The sequence below is a fragment of the Marmota monax genome, unplaced genomic scaffold, assembly GCF_021218885.2.
Source record: "Marmota monax isolate L192 unplaced genomic scaffold, Marmota_monax_Labrador192_F-V1.1 WCK01_AAM20220418_F8-fsc00807, whole genome shotgun sequence".
Taxonomy (NCBI): Eukaryota; Metazoa; Chordata; class Mammalia; order Rodentia; family Sciuridae; genus Marmota; species Marmota monax.
Genome location: NW_026693318.1, coordinates 60,408 through 88,359, shown reverse-complemented (window position 1 = coordinate 88,359; position 27,952 = coordinate 60,408). Strand labels below are relative to the sequence as shown.

Sequence of the window (27,952 nt, the reverse complement as noted above, 5' to 3'; positions counted from 1 at the left end):
TGTTTATGATCATCCTGGGGGTGTTTCAGATCTGGGCTGCACATCAGTGAATCATGTGGGACCAGGACACGGGGAAGGAGAATGAGATGGATGGCAATGACTCTGCCTTGATCATCACCATGAACTCCAAAAGGAGGTAGGAGCAGACATGGCCCCAGGCTGCAGAGCACTGTAGGCCAGGCTCCTCCATGTCCATGTGCCTGCACCTTATAACCACACAACTTGGTGAGCTAGGAACTTCAAATCCAGGGTGGTGATTTGAGGCTCAGTGAGGCCTTACTGAAGTTCATACAACCTAGTAAGTGTAAGTGCAGAGATGAGCTGGCTTCAGGCTGGTGCTCCTCCCAATCTATGCAGAGACAATTCTCCAAGGAGGGAACTGATCATCCCCATCCAGGAGCTCTCTGCATGCCTGGAGTCCGTGGAGAGGCCACTCCCAGTGAGGCCTAGGCCCCTATCCTGGGCAGTCTCCCTCACTGGGGAGCATCTCCCTTCTGCTGCTGCTCCTAGGAGGTGGACACTGGATGACTTGGCCATGAGCTGGACTCGCACATCCCTCTCTTTGCAGACCTACCAGGACCAGCACAGTGGTAAGGAGGAGGAAGAGGAAGAACAGCGTGAGTTTTGAGAGGAGGAGGAGGAGGAAGACATCACTACTGACCATTGGGAGAGCTTCAAGGAGAAGGAGGTTGGCCCTGGGGACAGTCAGAACTCCAACCAGCATCAGCAGCTGAAGTGGGAAAACTCCACACTCAGCTACTGAGTGCAATCTGGACTCTTGCATCTCCACCTCAGAATGTCTGCTACCCATCTCCCAGCCAGTATGTCCTCCATGTAGAAAATATCTTCAACCAGCAGGTCTGTGGACTCCCATTGCTAATTATCCTCCCATGCCCAATGTGTGGGACTGTAGGCTCCCACCATTTGCCCACCCCTGCTGGATCTCTTTTCCCCAAAGCCAGGAGCTGGCTCATCCTCCCTGCCACCTCCTGCCAGCTCAGGGTCTGCATCACTCCAGGCTCCTGCCATCCAGTGAGTTGCCCACCTCTTGCACCTCCAGAAAAGTTGGAATGACTAGACTAGCTGACAAAGAGTAAAAATTGGTAATCATTTTTTCTTTCTTGAAGGTCTTCATTTTTTTTCCAAACTAGTGCTTTTATAAGTGGTTAGAAGGGGGTTAATATGTATATAATCAACTGACTTTTTACTACTTTTTAAATACATTGGAATTGTCTGTGTCCTTTGTGCTAGTGTACTCAGGACTAGGATGTGAAGTTCAGGGACAATGCTCCTGTTCCCTCCCCCTTGGGAAACCAGGAGGGGAGGACTTCCCACTCTGGTCCAGGCATGAGGCCATGTCACATTTGGTGTTCTTTTTGGGACCAGAACAGTGTTTTGTGTTTGAAGTCTGGAAATGGGTCTTGTCTTTGGGATTCTTCCCACTTCTAGCGTTGTGTTTGGCATGGGAGCTGTGGGGTCCCTGGCCTCTCAGGACCATCAGTTTCCTTTGATATCACCCAGGTCTTGTGTTCCTATACTGAGGCTTCATAAATGTACATGTTCCTGCTGGGGACATTCTCTGTGGATCATGGAAACCGACAGCTGTTGTGCACATCACTTGACCACTTTGTTTTGGAGATAACAGTGGTTTCCTAAAGGATCTGCACTCATAATGGAGAAAGACAGAGTGCTAGAATATTCCAAAACAGTCTGCATCTACCCCACCCCAGAACCTGTGGGATGTCTTGCAGGATGCTCCTGCATTGAGGTCAAATCCTCACTCCAGTAGCCAGGAGTCCTGCTGCTCTGATCCATGGGAAGGTGAAAGAGAAAAAGAAGTTGGGGCTAGAGCCACACAGAACTTTGCTCTTTATGTACATGTCAGATGCTAGACTGTAAACCTGGGGGTCATCCTGCACACTGCCCCTGTGACCTCACTGCTAGTATTAAGGATGGCTGTATGTTGTGTGGCTGCCCATCCACATGCAGTCTGTGTAGATGCTGTCTAGACAGTGGTAGAAGGTAACACAGTGAGGGTTACACTATTTACTGAATCCTTTATTATGCAAAATCCATTAAAAATTAATAGAGCAGGCCTTCCCATCAAGAAATTTGTAATCTAATAGAGTATTTGTAAATTAATATGCATATTAATTTTATATGGATATATATATAAACAGCACTATGATATATATATATATAAAACAGTGCTATGACAATGAAGCATAGAAGTATTTTTAGATAACTAGTTTTTTTATCTTGTAAAAGAAAAAAAAATTAAATTTAAAATGAACAGCATATATCCACAGATGTCCTCATATGGTCTGTAGTGCCTTGGTGTTCCTTCCCAGACCTCATATGGTCTGTAGTCTCTTAGTGTTCCCCTTCATGATGTACCACCCACCGCTCCTTGTTTGAACTCTACCCCATGAATAAAGCACCAGTTATTCTAAGATCTTCTCAGCTGTTTTCACTGATAGTGATTGTCTCAATAGTTCTGTAGCTTGTTTCACCCTAAGAGGAATTAATATACTATGTTACCTAGTTAGTTGTCATGATTGTTCTGACAGTCTAACCTGCAGTCTTGTGTGGGAGAGGGGCCATAGCCTACATTATTTTTTCCCCATTCCTGTGATCAAACCCAGAGTCTTGATGCATGCCAACCAAGCGATTTTATCAGTTAGAGTTAACAAGAGTTAAAAATAAGAATAATTTATTTTAAATTTAAAAATGCTTAGGGAGGACTGATGCCTTTCACAAAAGTTTTATTTACCTTTTCTTCACCAGTGAACTTTTTATAATTTTCCTGTTATTGATCTTTCTCTTGTTTCCTAAAATACAGACATCCTTGGAGATTGCTCTGTCATGGTTGGTCAGGAGTGAGCCCTCCAATATACCTGTATGAAAATCAATTAGAGTGCTTATTAAAGTGCATACTTTAATACTCTTTTACCTGAACTATTTACATTTTCCATTCATATCTTTTTGTTCCTTTTGTTCTTTTGTCACACTGCTGGTCCATTCTTTTACCAACTTTGAAACCCTTCCTATTTTCTCTTAATTTTTGCATACAATTCTTAATTCATCTTTATACCACCATTTATTATATCTCTGTTTGTATATAAGGTATGTTAACACCAAATTCACATCTTCATACAAGTATTTTGTATAATAATGAACCTCTCCTTCCTGTTTTCTAAAGCTATACTTAGTTGCAGATAGAGCAATTTTAGGGTGCTGGTTAGGAATATAGGCTGTGGATATATGCTGTTCATTTTAAAATTTTTTAAATGTTTTTTTTTTTCTTTTACAAGATAAAAAATCTAGTTACCTAAAAATACTTCTGTGCTTCATTGTCATAGTAATGTTATATATATATATATATATATATATATATATATATATAATATATATATATGTGTGTGTGTGTGTGTGTATGTATATATATCTCATAGTGCTGTTTTTATATATATCCATATAAAATTAATATGCATATTAATTTACAAATCCTCTATTAGATTAAAATTTCTTGAAGGGATGGCCTGATCTATTAATTTTTAATGGATTTTACATAATAAAGGGTTCGGTAAATAGTGTATCAAGTAATAGGATGGTGGCAAAATTCCGTGACCATTCTGTCCAAAGTAGCAGGTTTCGGCAAGGGGAAAAGGAGGATAAGAAAAATAAAAACTCACACACAGACTAATGTTTTTGAAGATAAAGCTGGGGTCAGGTGGAATGCTGCTCTCTGATGGAGAAGCAGGTCTAAAGAAATCTTCCAGCAATCTTTATTTATATATGCCTCATCAGCATCTTTCTTTGTACACATATATATTTATATGGCTATCAACATCATGCAACTATTCACAGTTGCATTCCACAATTGCAGTGTGCAATGTTAGGAGCTTTGTGTAGTTCTCAAGAAAGTCCATTGTCTGATGGTACTGTTAGGTGCACAGGTTCAGGTGCAGCAGACTGGTGGACAATTGTGGTTTTCTAGCAAGAGAGTTCCTCTGTTCCCAGTAGCTGTGTGTCTGAGATCAAGATTGAGGCTGGTAAGTCTCTAGGACAGAGTCTCCTCATGCAGTGTATAGCCACTGGGACTCTGGCACCTTTTCACAGAAACATTCCCAGGTAACAGGTATGCCACAGCCATGAGGTCATCAGAGACCCCAGTCTCAGACACAGCTCTCCCATTCTCTGTCACTGCTCTCCACAGCAACCTTCACTTTAAGATTGTTTTTCTGAGGCTATTTACTTAATGTAACTTTTAACAGAAGGTAATTTAACAGCCCTAATATCCAGAATATACAAAGAACTCAAAAAATTAAACAATAAGAAAACGAATAACCCAATCAACAAATGGGCCAAGGACCTGAACAGACACTTCTCGGAGGAGGACATACAATCAATCAACAAGTACATGAAAAAATGCTCACCATCTCTAGCAGTCAGAGAAATGCAAATTAAAACCACCCTAAGATACCATCCCACTCCAGTAAGATTGGCAGCCATTATGAAGTCAAACAACAACAAGTGCTGGCGAGGATGTGGGGAAAAGGGTACACTTGTACACTGCTGGTGGGACTGCAAATTGGTGAGGCCAATTTGGAAAGCCATATGGAGATTCCTGGGAAAGCTGGGAATGGAACCACCATTTGACCCAGCTATTGCCCTTCTCAGACTATTCCCTGAAGACCTTAAAAGAGCATACTACAGGGATACTGCCACATCGATGTTCATAGAAGCACAATTCACAATAGCTAGACTGTGGAATCAACCCAAATGCCCTTCAATAGATGAATGGATAAAAAAAATGTGGCATCTATACACAATGGAGTATTACACAGCACTAAAAAATGACAAAATCATAGAATTTGCAGGGAAATGGATGGCATTAGAACAGATTATGCTAAGCGAAGCTAGCCAATCTTTAAAAAACAAATCCCAAATGTCTCCTTTGATTTAAAGAGAGCAACTAAGAACAGAACAGGGAGGAAGAGCATGAGGAAAAGATTAACATTAAACAGAGACGAGTGGGGGGAGAGAAAGGTAGAGAGAAGGGAAAACATATGGAAATGGTAGGAGACCCTCAATGTAACACAAAATTACATATAAGATGTTGTGAGGGGAAAGGGGGGGAACAAGGGAGAGAATTGAACAACAGCAGATGAGGTAGAGAGGGAAGATGGGAGGGGAGGGGGGATAGTAGGGGATAGGAAAGGCAGCAGAATACAACAGTCACTAATATGGCATTATGTAAAAATTGTGAATGTGTAACTGATGTGATTCTGCAATTTGTATTTGGGGTAAAAATGGGAGTTCATAACTCACTTGAATCAAATGTATGATAGATGATATGTCATGAGCTTTGTAATGTTTTGAACAACCAATAAAAAATATTCTCTATTATATTTCAGAAATTCTAATATATCATTGATCAACCAGCACCATTTTACCAGTTGGAATGAGTTGTCAGAAATGGTAATAGTGCTTTTAGATCCAACATGTGACAGACAGGTGTTGTGTAAGGTGTCTGTTCATCTTTGAATTTGACTGCTAACAAATAATGTAAAAGTTTGTGGGTTTTTTCCAAGTTTAAGTCACCATGAGTTAGTAGTTTAGGGAAATAAAACACTCTAAAAAGAAAGAGCCCAAAGTACCTTCAGTCAAGGAAAGAGAAAAGGTGGCAAAGGCCTTTGGAGATATGGGGACAGAAAGCCATGAAAAAGAATCTAAAACCAAAGGGAAAGATGACAAAGACAGACAAAAAGTCTCCAGTGTTGCCCAACCAGGGATGGCTTTTTCAATTGACAATACGATCAAGTGGCCAAGTCCTGCACATGGGACTAGGAAAAAAATCCAGTAATGCAGAAGTGACTAAAGAGCAATATATGCCTGGAAGAGAATTCAGTGTGTTTGGACTTATCCAAGAGGTCTATGCACATATTGCCAGCATCAATCAAACACTTGACTCAATTAACAGAACTTTACATATACAGTAACAAACTGCAGTCCCTCCCAGCAGCAGTGGGCTGTCTAGTAAATCTCATGATACTGTCTCTAAGTGAAAATTAACTTACCAGTCTGCCTGACTCTCTTGATAACATGAAGAAGCTGCAGTTGCTTGATTTACAGCATAATAAACTGAGAGAAATTCCTTCAGTGGTGTATAGGTTAGATTCTCTCACCACTCTCTACCTTTGCTTTAATCATGTAACTAATGTAGACAAGGACATAAGAAACCTGTCAAGACTCAGAAAACTTAGCATTTGAGGGAACAAAATCAGACCTCTGAAATTGCTAAGAGTATTTGAATTATTGCTTTTGATTTTAGTATGTGTTATGATTAATAATTTTTGAGTGCTTTTCCATATCAGAAAATTCCTAATATGGGTTGGGGGTTACGGCTCAGTGATAGAATGCTTGCCTAGTATACATGAGGCCCTGGGTTCAAAACTCAGTGCCATATATAAATAAATTAATTAAAGTTATGGTGTAAAAAAAATCTTAAACAAAAATTCTTTATACTTTTTTATAAGTTCTATTTTCCCTGTGATTTACTTAATGCTACATTACTTGAGATTATTTTATAGGCTTAAAAATAAGATAGAAAGTAGATGTAATTAGACATTTATCACAAACTGAATCTGCTCTGATTTTCATTGGAGAAAATGAATTTGAAAATGTTTGACTAATTTTTAAGTTGTCATTTGTTTTTAAAGCATCTACCTATTTATACTAGATATATTACAGCTCTACTTGACCATTTTCTGACTTTCTTTTTTTATCTGAAGACTTTAAATTCATATCACTTTCTACTTAGTGTATCACTAAAGGTTGTCATATTAGAGCTTTGTGAAACAGCAATGCCATAGGAAAATACATATTTTTTTATTTTGAAAGTTCTTACATTTTCATGCAAAAGTCTAATATTAATATAGTACAGTGTATATCCACAATAATACAGTGTATATCCATATGTGTATCCACAAGACAGTGATTAAGAAAAATAAATGTAAGTAAGTAGCAGAAAAATCATTAAAGGAAAAGGAGCAGGAAGAGGAGAGGATGAGGGTAAGAATTTAGTACAGAACTGGAGCAAATCATACCCCATGCATTTGTAATCATGTCAAAAGGAATTCTAATGTATCACTAATATCTTTAATTGATTTTTCATTTTGAGTGAATTTTAGATTTACAGCAAAACTGTAAAACCAGTAGAAGGTTCTCATATATCTTGCACTGAACTTGCCCTAATATTAACAAATAATGGTAAAAATCAAGAAATTAATATTGTTACAATCATTTTAACTTAATGATTTGTTTTATTGCACTTGTTTTTTTTATCTAATGTCCAATTTATGTTTCAGAATTCCACATGACATTTAATAGTCATGTGTCTGTAGCCTCCTCCAATCTGTGAAAATTTGAAACAATGAAAGTCTTTTAGTTGAAGGACTAAAAGTCTTTCCTTTTTTTAAAAGATTTTTTAGTTGAAGATGGACACAATATTCTTATTTTGTTTGTTTATATTTTTTATGTGGTGCTAGGGATCAAACCCAGTGCCTCATGCATACTAGTCAAGCATTCTACAACTGAGCCACAACCACGGCTCCTTTCCTTTTCTTTTATGACCTTGCTATATTAAAAAGTCCTGCTCAGATATTTTGGACTGTGTCACTCATTTTTGATTTCAATGGTATTTTTGTGACTACTTTGAGTATATTTGTTTCTGCTGAAAATAACATAATAGTGATTATGGTGTCCTTCTCAATGAATTATATCAGAGGATATATAATGTTGATAAGTCATATACTGGTGATTTCTTTCTTTTGGGTACTGAGATTGAAATCAGGAGCACTTTACCACTGAGGTACATCCTCAGTCCTGTTTATTATTTGAGGCTGGGTCTTGCTTACTTGCTGAGATTCTCACTAATTTACTGAAGCTGGTCTCATACTTGTGATCCTCCTGATTCAAACTCTCAAGTTATAAGTGTGCACCACCATGCCTGGTTTATTGGTTATTCCTCTGATTCTCCACTTTAAAGTTAATAATTTTCTTTTTTTAATTAATAATTTTCTTGGTTGATGTTCATTTTAGTCCATGCAAATATATTTGTTTTCCTTAATCTTTTTTTTTGTAATTTTTATTGTTGGTTGTTCAAAACATTACATAGTTCTTGATATATCATATTTCACATTTTGATTCAAGTGGGTTATGAACTCCCATTTTTACCCTGTATACAGATTGCAGAATCACATCGGTTACACATCCATTGATTTACATATTGCAATACTAGTGTCTGTTGTGTTCTGCTGCCTTTCCTATCCTCTACTATCCTCCCTCCCCTCCCCTCCCCTCCCCTCGTCTCTCTCTACCCCCGCTACTGTCATTCATTTCTCCCCCTTGTATTATTTTTCCCTTTCCCCTCACTTCCTCTTGTATGTACTTTTGTATCACCCTGAGGGTCTCCTTCCATTTCCATGCAATTTCCCTTCTCTCTCCCTTTCCCTCCCACCTCTCATCCCTGTTTAATGTTAATCTTCTTCTCATGCTCTTCGTCCCTACTCTGTTCTTAGTTACTCTCCTTATATCAAAGAGGACATTTGACATTTGTTTTTTAGGGATTGGCTAGCTTCACTTAGCATAATCTGCTCTAATGCCACCATTTCCCAGCAAATTCTATGATTTTGTCATTTTTAATGCAGAGTAATACTCCATTGTGTATAAATGCCACATTTTTTTTAATCCATTCATCTTTGAAGGGCATCTAGGTTGGTTCCACAGTCTTGCTATTGTGCTGCTATGAATTGTGCTGCTATGAACATCGATGTAGCAGTGTCCCTGTAGTATGCTCTTTTTAGGTCTTTAGGGAATAGACCGAGAAGGGGAATAGCTGGGTCAAATTGTGGTTCCATTCCCAGCTTTCCAAGAAATCTCCATACTGCTTTCCAAATTGGCTGCACCAATTTGCAGTCCCACCAGCAATGTACAAGTGTACACTTTTCCCCACATCCTCACCAGCACTTGTTGTTGTTTGACTTCACAATGGCTGCCAATCTTACTGGAGTGAGATGGTATCTTATGGTGGTTTTGATTTGCATTTCTCTGACAGCTAGAGATGGTGAGCATTTTTTCATGTACTTGTTGATTGATTGTATGTCCTCCTCTGTGAAGTGTCTGTTCAGGTCCTTGGCCCAATTGTTGATTGGGTTATTTATTATCTTATTGTCTAATTTTTTGAGTTCTTTGTATACTTTGGATATTAGGGCTCTATCTGAAGTGTGAGGAGTAAAGATTTGTTCCCAGGATGTAGGCTCCCTATTTACCTCTCTTATTGTTTCTTTTGCTGAGAAAAAAAAAATTTAGTTTGAGTAAGTCCCATTTGTTGATTCTAGTTATTAACTTTTGTGCTATGGGTGTCCTATTGAGGAATTTGGAGCCCGACCCCACCGACTGTAGATCATAGCCAACTTTTTCTTCTATCAGACGCCGTGTCTCTGATTTAATATCAAGCTCCTTGATCCATTTTGAGTTAACTTTTGTGCATGGCGAGATAAAGGGATTCGGTTTCATTTTGTTGCATATGGATTTCCAGATTTCCCAGCACCATTTGTTGAAGATGCTATTCTTCCTCCATTGCACGCTTTTAGCCCCTTTATCAAATATAAGATAGTTGTAATTTTGTGGATTGGTTTCTGTGTCCTCTATTCTGTACCATTGGTCCACCCTCCTGTTTTGGTACCAGTACCATGCTGTTTTTGTTACTATTGCTCTGTAGTATAGTTTGAAGTCTGGTATCACTATACCGCCTGATTCACACTTCCTGCTTAGCATTGTTTTTGCTATTCTGGGTCTTTTATTTTTCCATATGAATTTCATGATTGCTTTATCTATTTCTACAAGAAATGCCGTTGGGATTTTGATTGGCATTGCATTAAACCTATAGAGAACTTTTGGTAATATCGCCATTTTGATGATGTTAGTTCTGCCTATCCATGAACAGGGTATATTTTTCCATCTTCTAAGATCTTCTTCTATTTCTCTCTTTAGGGTTCTGTAGTTTTCATTGTATAAATCTTTCACCTCTTTTGTTAGGTTGATTCCCAAGTATTTTTTTTTGAGGGTATTGTGAATGTAGTGATTGTCCTCATTTGCATTTCAGAGGATTTGTTGCTGATATACAGGAATGCCTTTGATTTATGTGTGTTGATTTTATATCCTGCCACTTTGCTGAATTCATTTATTAGCTCTAATAGTTTTTTGTAGACCCTTTTGGGTCTGCTAGGTATAGAATCATGTCACCAGCAAATAGTGATAATTTAAGTTTTCTTTTCCTATTTTTATGCCTTTAATTTCTTTCATCTGTCTAATTGCTCTGGCCAGTGTTTCGAGAACTATGTTGAACAGAAGTGGTGAGAGAGGGCATCCCTGTCTTGTTCCAGAATTTAGAGGGAATGCCTTCAATTTTTCTCCATTCAGAATGATGCTAGCCTGAGGCTTAGCATAGATTGCTTTTACAATATTGAGGTATGTTCCTGTTATCCCTAGTTTTTCTGGAGTTTTGAACATAAAGGGATGCTGTACTTTGTCGAATGCTTTTTCTGCATCTATGGAGATGATCATATGGTTCTTATCTTTAAGTCTACTGATGTGGTGAATAACATTTATTGATTTCCGTATATTGAACCAGCCTTGCATCCCAGGGATGAATCCTACTTGATCATGGTGCACAATTTTTTTTATATGTTTTTGTATCCAATTCGCCAGAATTTTATTGAGGATTTTTGCATCTAGATTCATTAGAGGTATTGGTCTGTAGTTTTCTTTCTTTGAAGTATCTTTGTCTGGTTTAGGAATAACGGTGATGTTGGCCTCGTAGAATGAAGTTGGAAGTTCTCCCTCTTTTTCTGTTTCCTGGAATAGCTTGAAAAATATTGGTATTAGTTCTTCTTTAAAGGTTTTGTAAAACTCTGCTGTATACCCATCCAGTCCTGGGCTTTTCTTAATTGGTAGTCTTTTGATGGCTTCTTCTTTTTCCTCAATTGATATTGGTCTGTTTAGGTTGTCTATATCGTCCTGACTCAATCTGGGTAGATAATATGACTTAAGAAATTTATCGATGCCTTCACTATCTTCTATTTTATTGGAGTATAAGGATTCAAAATAATTTCTAATTATCTTCTGTATTTCTGAAGTGTCTGTTGTGATACTGCTTTTTCATCCCGTATGCTAGTAATTTGAGTTCTCTCTCTTTTTCTCTTCGTTAGCATGGCTAAGGGTCTGTCGATTTTATTTATTTTTTCAAAGAACCTACTTTTAGTTTTGTCAATTTTTTAAATTGTTTCTTTTGTTTCAATTTCATTAATTTCAGCTCTGATCTTAATTATTTCTTGCCTTCTACTTCTTTTGCTGTCGTTTTGCTCTTCTTTTTCTAGGATTTTGAGATGAAGTGTGAGATCATTTATTTGTTGGTTTTTCCTTTTTTTAAGGAATGAACTCCAGGCAATGAATTTTCCTTTTAGTACTGCTTTCATTGTGTCCCGTAGATTCCGATACGTTGTGTCTGTGTTTTCATTTATCTCTAAGAATTTTTTAATTTCCTCCTGATGTCTTCTATAACCCATTGATCATTCAGTATCCTATTATTCATTCTCCAAGTGATGCATGATTTTTCTTTCCATCTTTTGTTGTTGATTTCCAGTTTCATTCCATTATGATCAGATAAGATGCATGGTATTATCTCTACTCCTTTATAATGTCTAAGAGTTGCCCTGTGACATAATATATGATCTATTTTTGAGAAGGATCCATGTGCTACTGAGAAAAAAGTGTAACCGATTGTTGTTGGGTGGTATATTCTATATATGTCAATTAAGTCTAGGTTATTAATTATATTATTGAGTTCTATAGTTTCTTTATTCAACTTTTGTTTGGAAGATCTGTCCAGTGGTGAGAGAGGTGTGTTGAAGTCTCCCATAATTATTGTATGGTGGTCTATTAGACTCTGGAACTTGAGAAGACTTTGTTTGATGAACATAGCTGCACCATTGTTTGGAGCATATATATTTATGATTGTTATGTCTTTTGGTGTATGGTTCCCTTGAGCGGTATGTAGTGTCCCTCTTTATCCCTTTTGATTAACTTTGGCTTGAAATCTATTTTATTTGATATGAGTATGGACACTCCTGCTTGTTTCCGAAGTCGATATGTGTGATATGATTTTTCCCAACCTTTCACCTTCAGTCTATGTATGTCTTTTCCTATCAAATGTGTCTCCTGTAGGCAGCATATTGTTGGATCTTTTTTTTTTTTTTTTGATCCACTCTACTAGCCTGTGTCTCTTAATTGGTGAGTTTAAGCCATTGACATTTAGGGTTATTATTGAGATAAGGATTGTTCTTCCAGCCGTATTTGTTTATTTCTGTTACTTAACATGGTTTGTTTTTCCTCTTTGATTATTTTTCCCCTTTACTGTCCTACCTCCCACTGTTGGTTTTCATTGCTATTTTCCATTTCCTCTTCCTGTAATGTTTTGCCGAGGATGTTTTGAAGAGATGGTTTTCTAGCTGCAAATTCTTTTAGCTTTTGTTTATCATGGAAGGTTTTAATATCATCTTCCATCATGAAGCTTAATTTTGCTGGAAACACAATTCTTGGTTGGAACCCATTTTCTTTCAGCATTTGAAATATGTTGTTCCAGGATCTTCTAGCTTTCAGAGTCCGTGTTGAATGATCAGCGGTTGGCCCATTTGTTGATTGGGTTGTTTGTTATCTTATTGTCTAATTTTTTTGAGTTTTTTGTATACTCTGGATATTAGGGCTCTATCTGTATTGTGAGGAGTAGGGATTTGTTCCCAGGATGTAGGCTCCCTATTTACCTCTCTTATTGTTTCTTTTGCTGAGAAAAAAAAAATTTAGTTTGAGTAAGTCCCATTTATTGATTCCAGTTATTAAGTTTTGTGCTATGGGTGTCCTATTGAGGAATTTGGAGCCCGACCCCACCGTATGTAGATCGTAGCCAACTTTTTCTTCTATTAGACGGCGTGTCTCTGATTTGATATCAAGCTCCTTGATCCATTTTGAATTAACTTTTGTGCATGGCAAGAGAAAGGGATTCAGTTTCATTTTGTTGCATATGGATTTCCAGTTTTCCCAGCACCATTTGTTGAAGATGCTATCCTTCCTTCATTGCATGCTTTTAGCCCCTTTATCAAATATAAGGTAGTTGTAGTTTTGTGGATTGGTTTCTGTGTCCTCTATTCTGTACCATTGGTCCACTCGCCTGTTTTGGTACCAGTACCATGCTGTTTTTGTTACTATTGCTCTGTAGTATAGTTTGAAGTCTGGTATCGCTATACCGCCTGATTCACACTTCCTGCTTAGCATTGTTTTTGCTATTCTGGGTCTTTTATTTTTCCATATGAATTTCATTATTGCTTTCTCTATTTCTACAAGAAATTCCGTTGGGATTTTGATTGGCATTGCATTAAACCTATAGAGAACTTTTGATAATATCGCCATTTTGATGATGTTAGTTCTGCCTATCCATGAACAGGGTATATTTTTTCCATCTTCTAAGATCTTATTCTATTTCTCTCTTTAGGGTTCTGTAGTTTTCATTGTATAAGTCTTTCACCTCTTTTGTTAGGTTGATTCCCAAGTATTTTTTTTAAGATATTGTGAATGGAGTGGTTGTCCTCATTTCCATTTCAGAGGATTTGTCGCTGATATACAGGAATGCCTTTGATTTATGTGTGTTGATTTTATATCCTGCCACTTTGCTGAATTCATTTATTAGCTCTAATAGTTTCTTTGTAGAGCCTTTTGGGTCTGCTAGGTATAGAATCATGTCACCTGCAAATAGTGATAATTTAAGTTCTTCTTTTCCTATTTTGATGCCTTTAATTTCTTTCGTCTGTCTAATTGCTCTGGCCAGTGTTTCGAGAACTATTTTGAACAGAAGTGGAGAGAGAGGGCATCCCTGTCTTGTTCCAGATTTTAGAGGGAATGCCTTCAATTTTTCTCCATTCAGTATGATGCTAGCCTGAGGCTAAGCATAGATTGCTTTTACAATATTGAGGTATGATCCTGTTATCCCTAGTTTTTCTGGAGTTTTGAACATAAAGGGATGCTCAGAGGAGGACATACAGTCAATCAACAAGTACATGAAAAAATACTCACCATCTCTAGCAGTCAGAGAAATGCAAATCAAAACCACCCTAAGAAACCATCTCACTCCAGTAAGATTGGCAGCCATTATGAAGTCAAACAACAACAAGTGCTGGAGAGGATGTGGGGAAAATGTACACTTTTACATTGCTCGTGGGACTGCAAATTGGTGCAGCCAATTTGGAAAGCAGTATGGAGATTTCATGGAAAGCTGGGAATGGAGCCACCATTTGACCCAGCTATTCCCCTTCTCATTCTATTCCCTAAAGACCTAAAAAGAGCATGCTACAGGGACACTGCTACATCGATGTTCATAGCAGCACAATTCACAATAGCAAGACTGTGGAACCAACCTAGATGCCCTTCAATAGATGAATGTATAAAAAATGTGGCATTTATACAATGGAGTATTACTCTGCATTAAAATATGACAAAATCATAGAATTTGCAGGGAAATGGATGGCATTAGAGCAGATTATGCTAAGTGAAGCTAGCCAATCCCTAAAAAACAAATGTCAAATGTCCTCTTTGATATAAGGAGAGTAACTAAGAACAGATTAGGGATGAAGAGCATGAGAAGAAGATTAACATTAAACAGGGATGAGAGGTGGGAGGGAAAGGGAGAGAGAAGGGAAATTGCATGGAAATGGAAGGAGACCCTCAGGGTGATACAAAAGTACATATAAGAGGAAGTGAGGGGAAAGGGAAAAATAATACAAGGGGGAGAAATGAATGACAGTAGCGGGGGTAGAGAGAGACAAGGGGAGGGAAGGGGAGGGGGGGAGGATAGTAGAGGATAGGAAAGGCAGCAGAACACAACAGACACTAGTATGGCAACATGTAAATCAATGGATGTGTAACTGATGTGATTCTCCAATCTGTATATGGGGTAAAAATGGGAGTTCATAACCCACTTGAATCAAAGTGTGAAATATGATATATCAAGAACTATGTAATATTTTGAACAATCAACAATAAAAAATTTAAAAAAAAGAAAGATCAGCTGTTATCCTGATTGGTTTACCCCTAAATGTAATCTGCTTCCTTTCTCTTGAAGCTTTTAAAATTCTCTCCTTATTCTGTATGTTGGGCATCTTCATTATAATGTGTCTAGGTGTGGATCTCTTATGATTTTGCATGTTCGGTGTCCTGTAGGTTTCTAGGATTTGGGATTCTGTCTCATTCTTCAAGTCTGGGAAGTTTTCTCGTATTATTTCATTGAACATTTTGCTCATTCCTTTGGTTTCGACCTCTATACCTTCCTGTATCCCAATGACTATTAAGTTTGGTATCTTTATGTTATCCCATATTTCTTGGATGTTCTGCTCATGGTTTCTTAAGAGTCTCGCTGAGCTGTCTATGTTTTTTTCAGGTTGAAATACTTTGTCTTCATTGTCTGATGTTCTATCTTCTAAGTGTTCTACTCTGCTGGTAGTATTCTCAATTGAGTTTTTAAGTTGGTTTATTGCTTCCTGCATTTCTAGGATTTCTGTTTGTTTGTTTGTTTTTTTATAACCTCTATCTCCCTGTATAGTTGATCCTTTGCTTCTTGGATTTGTTTATGTAATTCATTGTTGAAGTGATCTTTCATTGTCTGATTTTGCTGTCTAATGTCTTCCTTGAGACTCCAGATCATCTGAAGCATGTAAATCCTGAATTCTTTATCTGAAATTCCATCTGCTGCAACTATTACCTCTTCTAAAGTTGAGTTGACCTGCATTGCTTGTGGTCCTTTCTTTCCTTGTCTTTTCATACTTTTCGCGTTTCTTTCTGCTTGGTGCAACTGTTTTTTATTGAATTTTCCCCCTATATATTTATATTGCTCTTGTATAGTTGCAAAGTCTCCCTTGCAGGGGCGGGCAGCGGCTGTGCTCCTCCTCCAGTTGGGGTGATCTGTCTATCACGCCGGCAGACCGCTGGGCCCCTTCTCCAGGTTGCGTGGTCTGCCTACCTTGCGGGCAACGGCTAGGCCCCTCCTCCAATAGGGGTAATCTGTCTACCACACTGGTGGGCCACTGGGCCTGTTCTCCAGGTTGCATGTCTGCCTACCTTGCAGGCGCGGGTGGTGGGGTGGCAGCTCTGCTCTGCCCCTCCTCCAATTGTGGTGACGTGTCTACCATGCCAGTGGGCCGCTGGGCCTGTTCTGCCTGTTGGTGGCAGGTCTGCCTACCTTGCAGGCACGGGCAGCGGGGAGGCGGCTCTGCTCCACCCCTCCTCCAATTGGAGTGACTTGTCTACCACGCCAGCGGGCCGCTCTTTTCCTTAACCTTTTGTCCACTATTTTTAGTAACCATTGTGGTCATTTCCTGCAACAATTATTACAGTATTGTAATGGTGATTTTTTAAAGAATTGCCTTATTTCATTCATTAATGTGAATTCTGTAAGGAAGAACTCTCCTATAGCAGTTAATATATCAGTTTATACTCATTTTTTTCCATTCTGTGAATTATAATTCGCTATTTATATACATTTTATCATTCAAGCTATTCTGTCTTTTGTTACTGTAAACTCTTATGAGTCCATTCATGTGATTTTCGATGTATTATCATTTTTCAGTTGAGTTTTTTTTACTATTTGACTTACATTTATCTATTTCAATTTTAATGAGTTTTTTATTTATTTTAATTATATGTGACATTAGAATGCAGTTATGTACTTTGCTATGTCATACAGAGATGTGATATAATTTCTCACTTTTCTGAGTATACATGTTGCAGAGTTATATTGGTCATGTAATCACAGTAATAATGTCTGTTTCATTCTACTATCTTTCCTAGCCTCACATGCCCTCCCCTCCCCTCCTCTCCCATCACTTCCCTCTATCTAATCTAAGGTAATACAATTCTTCCCTAGTGCCACCACCTTATTGTGAAATAACATCCACATATTAGAGAAAACATTCAGCCTTTTGTTATGTGGGTTTGTCTTATTTCGCTTAGCATGATATTCTCCAACTCCAGTCATTACTACTAAATGCCATAATCTCACTCTTCTTTAAACCTAAGTAATATTCCATTGAAACACACACACACACACACACACACACACACACACACACATATATATATATATATATATATATATATATATATATATATATATATATATATATATTACATTTTATTTATCCATTCATCTATTCAGGAACTATAGTATGCTGATTTTAAGTTCTTTAGATATAAACTAAGGAGTGGGATGGCTGGGTCAAATGCTGTTTCCATTCCCAGTTTTCTGAGGACTCTCCATATTGCTTTACATAGTGGTTGCACCAATTTTCAGTTTCTCCAGCAATGTATGAGTGTGGCTTTTTCACCACATCCTCACAAACATTAATTGTTGCCTGTATTCTTGATGATTTCAATTCTGACAGGAGTGAGAGGAAATCTTAGAGTAGTTTTCATTTGTATTTCTCGAATTGCTAGAGGTGTTGAAACACTTTTTCATGTATTTGTTGATCAATTGTATTTCTTTTTCTATGAAGTATCTGTTCAGTTCCTTAGCCCATTTATTCGTTGGTTTATTTGTTTTTATGGTTCTAAGTTTATTGAGTTCTTAATGTATCTTAGAGATGAGGGCTTTATCAGAGGTGCATGTGGTAAAGATTTTCTCCCAGTCTGCAGGTGCTCTCCTCTCTTTACTGTTTCCTTTGCTGAGAAGAAGCTTTTTAATTGCAATCCATCCCATTTATTTATTCTTGATTTTACTTCTTACACTTTATGAGTCTTGTTAAGGGAGTCAGATCCTAGGCTGAAGTGGTGAAGATTTGGGCTTATTTTTTTTTCTATTAGGTGCAGGGTCTCTGTTCTAGTGCCTAAAACTTTGATCCTCTTTGATTTCGTTTTTGTGCAGGGTGAGAGATGGAGGTTTAATTTCATTTGGCTACATGTGGATTTCCAGTTTTGCCAGCACCATCTGTTGAAAGAATAGGCTATCTTTTTTTCCAGTGAATGTTTTGTCTAGTATGAGATAACCATATTTAAATTATGTGGGTTTGTCTCTGTGTCCTCTATTCTATACCATTGATCTACATGTCTATTTTGGTGCCAATACCATGCCATTTTTGTTACTATAGCTCTGTAGTATAGTTTAAGGTCTGGTATTATGATGCCTCCTGTTTCAGTCTTCTCGCTAAAGATTGCTTTTACTATTCTGGGTCTCTTATTTTACCAAAAAATATATCATAATTGCCTTTTCTATTTCTATGAAGACTGTCATAAGGATTTTAATAGAAATTGCATTATTTCTCTATGATGTTTTTGGTAGTATGGCCATTTAAACAATATTAATTCTGCCTATTGAGGAGCATCTTTCCATCTTCAGAGGTTTTCTTCAATATCTTTATTTAGGTTCTGTACTTTTTATTGTAGAGCTTTTCTACCTTTTTTGATAGATTTTTTCCAGATATTTAATTTTTGAGGCTATTGTGAATGGAATCGTTTACATAATTTCTTTTTTAGTGGATTCATCGCTGATATATAGGAATGCATTTGATTTATGGGTGTTGATTTTGTATCCTGATACTTTGTTGAATTCATTTATTAGTTCTAGAAGTTTTCTGGTGGAATTTTTTTCGGTCTTATGAATGTCATCAGCAAATAGTGATAGTTTGAATTCTTATTTTCCTATGTGTGTCCATTTAATTTCTTTTGCTTACCTGATTTCTCTGGCTACAATTTCAATGATTATGTTGAATAGAAGTGGTGAAAGAGGGCATTCCTGACTAGTTACAGTTTTTAGAGGAATGCTTCCAATTTTCTCCATTTATAGTGATGCTGGCATTGGGCTTAGTGTAGACAGCTTTTACAATGTTGAAGTATGATCCTAGTATTCCTAGTTTTTCTATTGTTTTGAAAATGAAATGATTCTATATTTTTCAGCATCTATAGAGAAAATTGTATGATTCTTGTCTTTAAGTCTATTGATGTGATGTATTAGATTTATTGATTTCCATATGTTGAACCAAACTTTCATCCCTGGGATGAACCCCACGTGGTCATGGTGCACTGTATTTTGGTGTGTTTTTTGTATACAATTTGTCAGGAATTTATTGAGAATTTTTGTGTCTATGTTCATCAGGGGTATTGGTCTTAAGTTTTTTCCTTGATGTGTCTTTGTCTGCAATTGGTGTCAGAGTGATAACAGCCTCATAGAATGAGTTCAGAAGGGTTCCCTCCTTTTCTATTTCATAGAATAATTTGAGGAATATTGGTATTAGTTCTTTTTGCAAGGTCTGGTGGAACTCAGATGAGAATCTATCTGCTTTTGGGCTTTTCTTGGTTGATAGGCTTTGGATGGCATCTTCTATTTCCTTGCCTAAAATTGATCTATTTAAAGGCTGAGGTTCAGTGGTACAGTGCTCACCTGCACGTGTGAGGCACTGGGTTTGATGCTTAGCATCACATAAGTAAATAAATAAAATAAAGGCATTGTGTCCATCTACAAAAAAATCTTAAAAATTGATATATTTTAATTGTATATGTCCACCTGATTCAGTTATGTTTGTAGAAATCATGGTTTGTAGAAATTTGTTGATGCTTGAATCAAATTTATGAAATATGATATGTCAAGAGCTTTGTAATGTTTTGAACAACTAATAATAAAAAAAATAAAAAAACAAAAAAAGTTTTTCTCTTTTATTTGAAACTAAAATATATATAAATATATAAAACATTGAATTATATTACATTGAATGATTACCAAATATTAAGCCATGTTGTGTATCTGGAATAAGTCTCACTTGATCAGGAGAGAGAGCTCTATAATTTCCATTTTGCTATTGCCTCTTTAATATCAAGGTAATAGTGCTCTCATGAGTTTGGAAATACCCTGGGTGTGCTGGGGAGCTCCCCCTGACACCCAGGTTAGAGACGCCACTTCCCTGGAGGGGGGAGTGCCCCTCTGCCCTGGGTGCACTGGGGAGCTCCCCCCAACACCCAGGTTAGAGGGGCCTCCCCCCTGGAGAAGGGAGTACCCCTCTTCGCTGGGTGTGCTGGGGAGCTCCCCCCATCACTCAGGTTAGAGGGGCCTCCCCCCTGGAGGGGGCAGTGCCCCTCTGCACTGGATGCCCTGGGGAGCTCCCCCGACACCCAGGTTGGAGGGGCCTCACCCCTGGAAGAGGGAGTGTCATCTATCCTGGGTGCGGAGAGGGGATCTCCCCCACACACACACACATTCAGGTTAGAGGGCCCTTGCCCCTGGAGGGGGGAGTGCCCTCTCCCCTGGGTGCGGAGGGATGAGATCCCCCCAAAACCAAGGTTAGAGGGGCCTCCCCCCTGGAGGGGGGAGAGCCCTGTACCCTGGGTGCAGAGGGGGGTTAGCTCCCCCCCCAACACCCAGGTTAGAGGGGCCTTCCCCTTGGAGTCAGGACAGCCCTCTCCAGTGGGTGCAGAGGGGGAGCTCCCACTCACACACCCAGGTTAGTGGGGCATCCCCTCCGGAGGCGGGAATGCCCTCTACTTGGGTGTGGAGGTGAAGCTCCCACCCCCAGGACACCCAGGTCAGAGGGGCCTCCCTCCCGGAAGGGGAAGTGCCCTCTACCCTAGGTGCTGGGTGGGTGGCGGGAGCTACCATCAACCTGGACACCCAGCTTGGAGGGGCCTCCCCCACAGGGGGGAGTGCCCTCTCCCCTGGGTGTGGAGGTGGGGATCTCCCCCCAACACCCAGGTTAGAGGGGCCTCGAATCTGGAAGGGGGCGTGCCCTCTCCACTGGGTGTGGAGGGGGGGAGCTCACCCCCCATACCCAGGTTAGAGGAGCCTACCCCCTGGAGGGGGGAGAGCCCTCTCCCCTGGGTGCAGAGGGGGAAAGCTCACCCCCACACACCCAGGTTAGAGGGGCCTCACCCCTTGAGTCCGGAGAGCCCTCTCCCCTGGGTGTGGGGGGAGCTCCCCCCCCAAACCGAGGTTAGAGGGGCCTCCGCCCAGGAGGGAATGACCTCTCTCCTGGGTGCTGAGGTGGAGCTCCCACTCCCCTCACACCCAGGTCCGAGGGGCCCTCCCCCCCTAGAGGGGAGTGCCCTCTCCCCTAGGTGCACAGTGGGGGCAGGAGCTCCCCCCCACCCCTACACCCAGGTTGGTGAAGCCTCCCCCGCGGAGGAGGTAGTGCCCTCTCCCCTGGGTGCAGGGTGGGGGGGGAGCTCACCCCCCAACTCTGACACCCAGGTTCCAGGGGCCTCCCCCCAGAGGGTAAAGGTTAGGGTTAGAGTGGGGAGTGCCCCTCTGCTCTCGGTGCACTGGGGAACTCCCCCGGCACCCAGGTTAGAGGGTCCTCTCCACTGGAGGTGGGTGTGCCCCTCACCCTTTGGTATGCTGGAGAGCTCTTCCTGACACCCAGGTTAGAGAGGCCGCATCCTTGGAGGGGGCAGTGCTCTCCATGCTGGGTGCGCTGGGGAGCTCCCCTGGACACCCAGGTTAGAGGGGCCTTGCCCCTGGAGGGGGGAGTGCCCTCTATCCTGGGTGCAGAGGGGGGATCTCTCCCCCACACCCAGGTTAGATGGGCCTTGCCCCTGGAGGGGAGAGTGCCCTCTCCCCTGGATGTGGAGGTGGGGATCTCCCCCCCAAACACCCAGGTTAGAGGGGCCTCGAATCTGGAGGGGGGAGTGCCCTCTCCCCTGGGTGCGGAGGGGTGGATCTCCCTCCCCCACGCCCAGGTTAGAGGGGCCTAGCCTCTGGAGGGTGGAATGCCCTCTCCCCTGGGTGCGGAGGGGGGAAATCCCCCCCACACACCCAGGTTAGAGGGGCCTCCCCCCCTGGAGTCCAGAGAGCCCTCTTCCCAGGGTGTGGAGGGGGAGCCCCTCCACACACACCCAGGTTAGTGGGGCATCCCCCTGAGGGGGGAATGCCCTCTCCCCTAGGTGCGGAGATGGAGCTCCCACCCACCCACACACCCAGGTCAGAGGGGCCTCCCCCCTAGAGGGGGGAGTGCCCTCTCCCCTAGGTGCGGGATGGGAGGGTGGGAGCTCCCCCCCCACCCTGACACCTAGGTTCCAGGGCGCCGCGGAGGAATTAGGTCCTGGAAGGCAGTCAACCACGACGGGCTGTCCTCTCAGGTACTGCGCTGTCCCTGGGCCTGAGGATGGCAGGCTGGGCGTGGCAGCAGGGAGTTTCAAGGGAGCCATAGTAGCCACAGCACAAAAGAGCCTGCAGGGCGCTGGGAGCCATCCTGGCCCCTGTTTCTCTGCTCCCGCGGGAGGGAAGGGAAGGCGCTGGGTTGTTGCTGGTCCGAGCCTCCAATGCCCACTGGGCTTTCCTGTTCCTCCTGCAGGCAGTGCTGCAGGCTGAGGCTCCTTGCTGGGAAGCTGCGCCCTTCATGCTTGGTATCCAGAATCTTGGCAACTCAGGCCGGGCCTGTGGGACGGGCCCTGAGCTGAGAGGGAGGCCCCTCCTCAGCCTTGTTCTGAAGTCCTGAGACAGACACTGGGGCAGATCTCCAGCTCCTCCCAACAGTTGGAGGTGGCCCCGGAGGAAACATCTAAAGGTGAGGCTTTTGGCCCTATGTGGGCTGCAGAGTCCATGGATGTGAGGAATCCACTCTGCTGGACAGACACAGGTTCCAGAGGGCAGGAAACTTTTCTTCCCCCTTTAGTTTCTAAAGATGTGTTTGTTGAAATATCGTTGACGTATAATAGACCTCACATATTTAGGAGTGTGCAGTTTGGTAAATTTGATATATGTATATACCCAGATTTATTTTGCCACAATCATAGTGAACCCCTCTCTTATTATTCCAAACATTTCTCCAGACCTTTCCTAATGCCTTGCTAACCCCCCACTCCCCTGCCACCCACCCCAAAGCAACAACTGGTCCCTTCTCTGTTGCCATACATTATTTTGTATTTTCTAGTGCTTTACCTAAATAAAAGCCTACAGCATGCAGACATTGTGTGTAACTTCTGTAACTTCACATGATAATTATGATATTTTTCCAAGTTGGCCAGCACCACACTCCACATGGTGTGTGGGGTGGAGCTCTGCTGATAGCTGTGTTTCGAGGAGGGGCCACAATCTTCTGTCCCAAGGTAGTGAGAACCTGTGTGGCCCCCCTCCACCATCATTTGCACCTGTGAGTTCCCAGGTGGTTTTCAGAGCCCTGATAGCCTCATTCTAGGTGGCAGGTGTTTTAATAAGGGGCCCTGCATTGCAGTCCCCCTAGTCCAAAGCTACATCATGGTTTTGTAGCTGGAAGAACTCAGGATCAACCTGAGTGGAATCCACTGCTTTGCCTGAACTGCTTCTAAATTTCAGAGCTCTTAGGGTTTTCCTGTTCCCTGAGCTTGGAATCATCAGCACAATCACATGAGAAGTGTAGCTCCTGGGGGATGAATCTGAAGACCCCAGGGTAATAGCCGCTCTGCTTGGGGAGGCCTCCTTCCCTTACCAGACACTCCTTACTGCTGCTGATGTACCCACCTTCTTTCCCTCTGAGGTTTTGGGAGATCCTGTTCCTGAGAGGGCTTCTTACTTGCCTGGTGTCATCATGCTCTTTGGAAACCAATTCAGGGTCTTTCCACCTTTCCCTGACTGATCTGTGGCTCTGCCCAGGGATGCTGGGGAGCTCCCCTGACACCTAGGTAATGGGGCCTCGCCCCTGGAGAGGGGAATGCCCTCTCCACTGGATGCAGGGTGGGGGTGGAAGCTGCCCCCTACCCGGAAACCCAGGTCCAAGGGGCCTCCCCTGGAGGGGGGAGTGCCCTCTCCCCTTGGTGCGAGGGTAGGGGTGAGCTCTTCTTCCCCCCACACATCCAGGTTTGAGGGGCCTCCCCCCACAGGGAGAAGTGCCCTCTCCCCTGGGTGCGGGGGGTGGTGGAGCTCGCCCCCCCACCAAAACCCAGGTCCGAGGGGCCTCCACTATGGAGAGGTGAGTGCCCTCTACGATGGGTGCACCAGGGAGCTCCCCCCGACACCCATGTAAGAGGGGCCTCCTCTCTGGATGGGGTAGTGTCCCTCTGCCCTGGGTGCGGTAGGGAGCTCGCACAGACACCCAGGTTAGAGGGCCCTCCCCCCTGGAGGCAGGAGCCCCTCTGCCGTGTGTGCTGGGGAGCTCCCCCCCTACACCCAGGTTAGAGGGGACTCCCCCCTGGAGAGGGGAGTGTCCCTCTGCCCTGGGTGCGCTGGGGAGCTCCTCTGACACCCAGGTTAGAGGGGCCTCCACTCTGGAGGGGGGAGTGGCCCTCTTCCCTGGGTGTGCTGGGGAGCTCCTCAGGACACCCAGGTTAGAGGGGCCTCCCTACCAACCTAGAGTCCCTTTCACACTTGCAGTCTCCATTGGACCCCAGCAGGATGCTTGCAGAAGTCCGGTGAGCCCCATCCTAGCCCCGTGTGGAGCCAGGCCCTAAGCCCCCTCCCCCACCCTAAGCCCCCAACTGCCCAGGCCAACACTGCCCTCTGCCTGCAGTGTGGAAAGGTGCACCTTCATGGACTCCAAGATGAAACCCCTGTGGATCATGTACAGCAGTAAGGAGGCAGGCAGTGCTGACAGTGTTGGCATCATCTTTAAGATTGAGGATGGTGAGCCATGCTGGGCACGGACATGCTGAGGCCTTGGCCTTCTCACCTAGGCCCATACTGCTCTATTGTAGAGCCCCAGGGAGTTCCCTGAGAAGACAGAGCTCAGATACTCTGAGCCTTGCATGGGTGTATAACCCAATAGAAACTCCTGCCCTTCCAGATCTCCACCAGGACATGCTGACTCTGCAGATGATCCAGCTCATGGACGCCCTGTGGAAGCAGGAGGGCCTGGACCTAAGGTGGGGCCTCTGTCCATCACCTGTTTGTTTGGATCTGTAACAGGCCTCAGAGCCTGAGCCTCTGGAGGAGTTCCTGGTCTAAACTGACACCTCCATGTTGGCTGTGAGAGGGGCTCTTCTTAAAAGAGGGGTAGGGCAGCTGGAGGGGTTTGGATAAGGCCATTCCTGGTGCTTAGCTCCTATTTCCTGGCTTCCTATCCCTTGGGGAGCTGTGCCACCTTCTTCCAAGCCCGCTGACTCATTCTCTTCAGAGCAAACATGAGCCCTGCCAAGGTGTGCTCTGCAACTTGGGTGCCAGTTGTGTGTCTCTGAGGCACCTTCCCCAGGGCACCACACCCCCTCTCGCATCCTCAGGAACTTGAGCAGTGTCCCCTCTGGTTTTGTTGGGCGCCTCAATTTCTTGGGGGTTCCAGTAGCCCCAGAGAATGTCCTTAACCACAGTGTCTGCCTGTGCCTCCTCTCATGTGCTAGGATGACCCCCTATGGCTGCCTTCCCACTGGTGACTGCATGGGCCTCATTGAGGTGGTGCAGCACTCGGACACCATTGCCAACATCCAGCTGAACCAGAGCAACCTGGCTGCCATAGCTGCCTTCAACAAGGATGCCCTGCTCAACTGGCTCAAGTCCAAGAACCCTGGGTAGGCTTTCTTATTCCTGGGAGAGGCTTGATAGAGTGAAAGGTGAGGGAAGGCCTGTGACAGTTTCCATGGCTGCTTGGCTCAGCTGAGCACTGGCCCACATCTGATTTGGGGCAGGACAGAGAAGGTCACTGTTCCGTGTGTCCATTTTTCATGACTGTGTTATGCTACTCAACTCTTTGGGCGTTAAAACCACCACCGTGTTTAGTCACAAATATGTAGCTTGAGTGGGTTCTGCTGAGTGTTTCTGCTGTGGTTTGAAATAGCTGGTGCTATGGCTAGCATCTGTGATATTGCCTGAGCCCAGAGCATCTACCAAGGGCTCAGTCACACACCTAGGGACTTGGCTGTCAGTTGTGCCTCTTTATGCAGCCTCTCTTCATCTAACACATAGACCTTGGCTTCTCTGCATGGTATTGTGTGGAAGAAGCGGGCAATTTCAAGGTGGGCATGGTGACCTATGCTCCAGAATAATGCCCTCCTTGTTGATTAACACATGGCCAGATTCAAGAGGAGGGAAAATATAAGGAGCCCTGGTTTTCAATCTTCCCCACCCAGAGAAGCCCTGGATCGAGCCATTGAAGACTTCACCCTCTCTTGTGCAGGCTACTGTGTGGCCACATATGTGCTGGGCATCGGTGACCGGCACAGTGACAACATCATGATCCGTGAGAATGGGCAGGTAAGGGGCACTGTGTTCAGCTGCCCAGTGAGCTTGTCCTACATGCCTGGCCCAGGGGCCTCTCTGCCCTGCCCACAGCTCCCAGAAGAGTGCCCCAAGTCCTGCTGACTTCCTCTAAACAGAATCTCTCTTTGTGAAGCCTGTTCAGTAGCTGCCCTTCATTCCCCTCAGCTATTTCATATTGACTTTGGCCACTTTCTGGGGAATTTCAAGACCAAGTTTGGAATCAACCGTGAGCGAGTCCCATTCATCCTCACCCATGACTTTGTCCACGTGATTCAGCAGGGCAAGACTAGTAATAATGAGAAGTTTGAAAGGTGAGGTTGCCCAGGGCCCCGGTGAGGGGACAGTGTCCAGCCAGGGGCAGGGATGGGGACATAGCCCTCAGACTAACTCCTGCCTCCATCCTGGGGGTGCTGCCTTCTCTGCAGGTGCACCCCAATCCCAGAGTACCCTGTTGGGCAGTGCAAACAGGAGGTCCATGGGAGGTGTAGGAGGCAGGCCCAGGCAGGGGCATTGGTTAGAGGATCTGGGTACACCCATAACCCAACCAGGGGCTGACACTCAGGAGCAGGTGCTGGCTGCATGCAGAACCCTTGCTTGTTTGGGGCTGGGGTGGCAGGGAGGACCCAGGGCTTTATCTATGTCCTCCACCTCTGCAGGTTTTGAGGCTACTGTGAACAGGCCTACTGCATTCTGCGGCGCCATGGGCTCCTCTTCCTCCAACTCTTTGGTCTGATGCGGGCAGCAGGCCTGCCTGAGCTCAGCTCCTCCAAAGACATCCAGTACTTGAAGGTATGCCAGCACAGGGCCACACCAGACTGGAGGACAGGGTCCACCACAAACTTCCCAAGGCCTGCCTGAACCTCTACAGCTGTGGAGGAGCCTGCCTCCCCTATGTATAGTATAAAAAATGAGCTTGGCAGAGCTCATCTTGGTCAGAGTGCATCTTGCCTGAACAGCTCAGGGACCTAGGAGATTCACCTCACAGATGGGGGCCCTCATGCCGTCCCAGGCCCAGCAGTGCAGTATGGTGGGAAGTGGCCAGAATGGTGTGCTCCCTGGGCCTAGTCCTGCCCAGTTGAAGGTGAACTGTGATCTTGTTTGGTCATCCCATGTGTCCTCAGTGTCTTTAATGCATGAGATATAGTGTCTTGTAGGTTTGCAAGACACTTTCCATTCCTGTCTTTTCAGTTGGTGAGAGGCAGAGTGGGAGGGGGTGCATTCCCTAAATCTTCTCCTGCCCTTCTCTCAGCTAAGGTGAGGCCACCTGACCATCTGCTTGCAGTTCTTTTAGGAAGGAATGTCAACAACCTGAGGGGGCAGGAGTACAGGGAGGCAGAAGGGATTGCAGATGCAGCAGGGTCAGGACCCCTGAATGTTGACGCAGTTGTGATGATTCTGTCCCAGGACACTCTGGCACTGGGGAAGACGGAGGAGGAGGGGCTGAAGCACTTCCAGCTTAAGTTCAATGAAGCCCTGAGGGAGAGCTGGAAGACCAAAGTGAACTGGCTGGCCCACAACCTGACCAAAGACAACCGGCAATAGTGGCCACCTCTGAGCCACCACAGGCTGGCAAACCTGTTCTGAGGACAGCTACCCTTGGTTGTCCTAGATGGGGCCTCACACCTGAACTGCACCTCATGGTAAAGAACAACACAATTGCCTTTTGTTTACACTAGTTATTTAGACAGACAGGAAATGTTTAAA

The 27,952-nt window shown here is 43.3% G+C and overlaps 1 protein-coding gene across 1 annotated transcript; it reads left to right on the top strand.

The window, feature by feature from the left end:
* Window positions 1-53: 53 nt before the first annotated feature.
* On the top strand, window positions 54-27,952 carry LOC124100985 (phosphatidylinositol 4,5-bisphosphate 3-kinase catalytic subunit delta isoform-like). Its single transcript, XM_046456652.1, is given in 10 exon segments — window positions 54-136; window positions 511-617; window positions 24,414-24,471; window positions 24,570-24,682; window positions 24,843-24,921; window positions 25,393-25,560; window positions 26,119-26,242; window positions 26,414-26,559; window positions 26,905-27,037; window positions 27,653-27,952. Coding segments are annotated over 10 exon segments (1,149 nt in total). The 3' UTR covers window positions 27,791-27,952.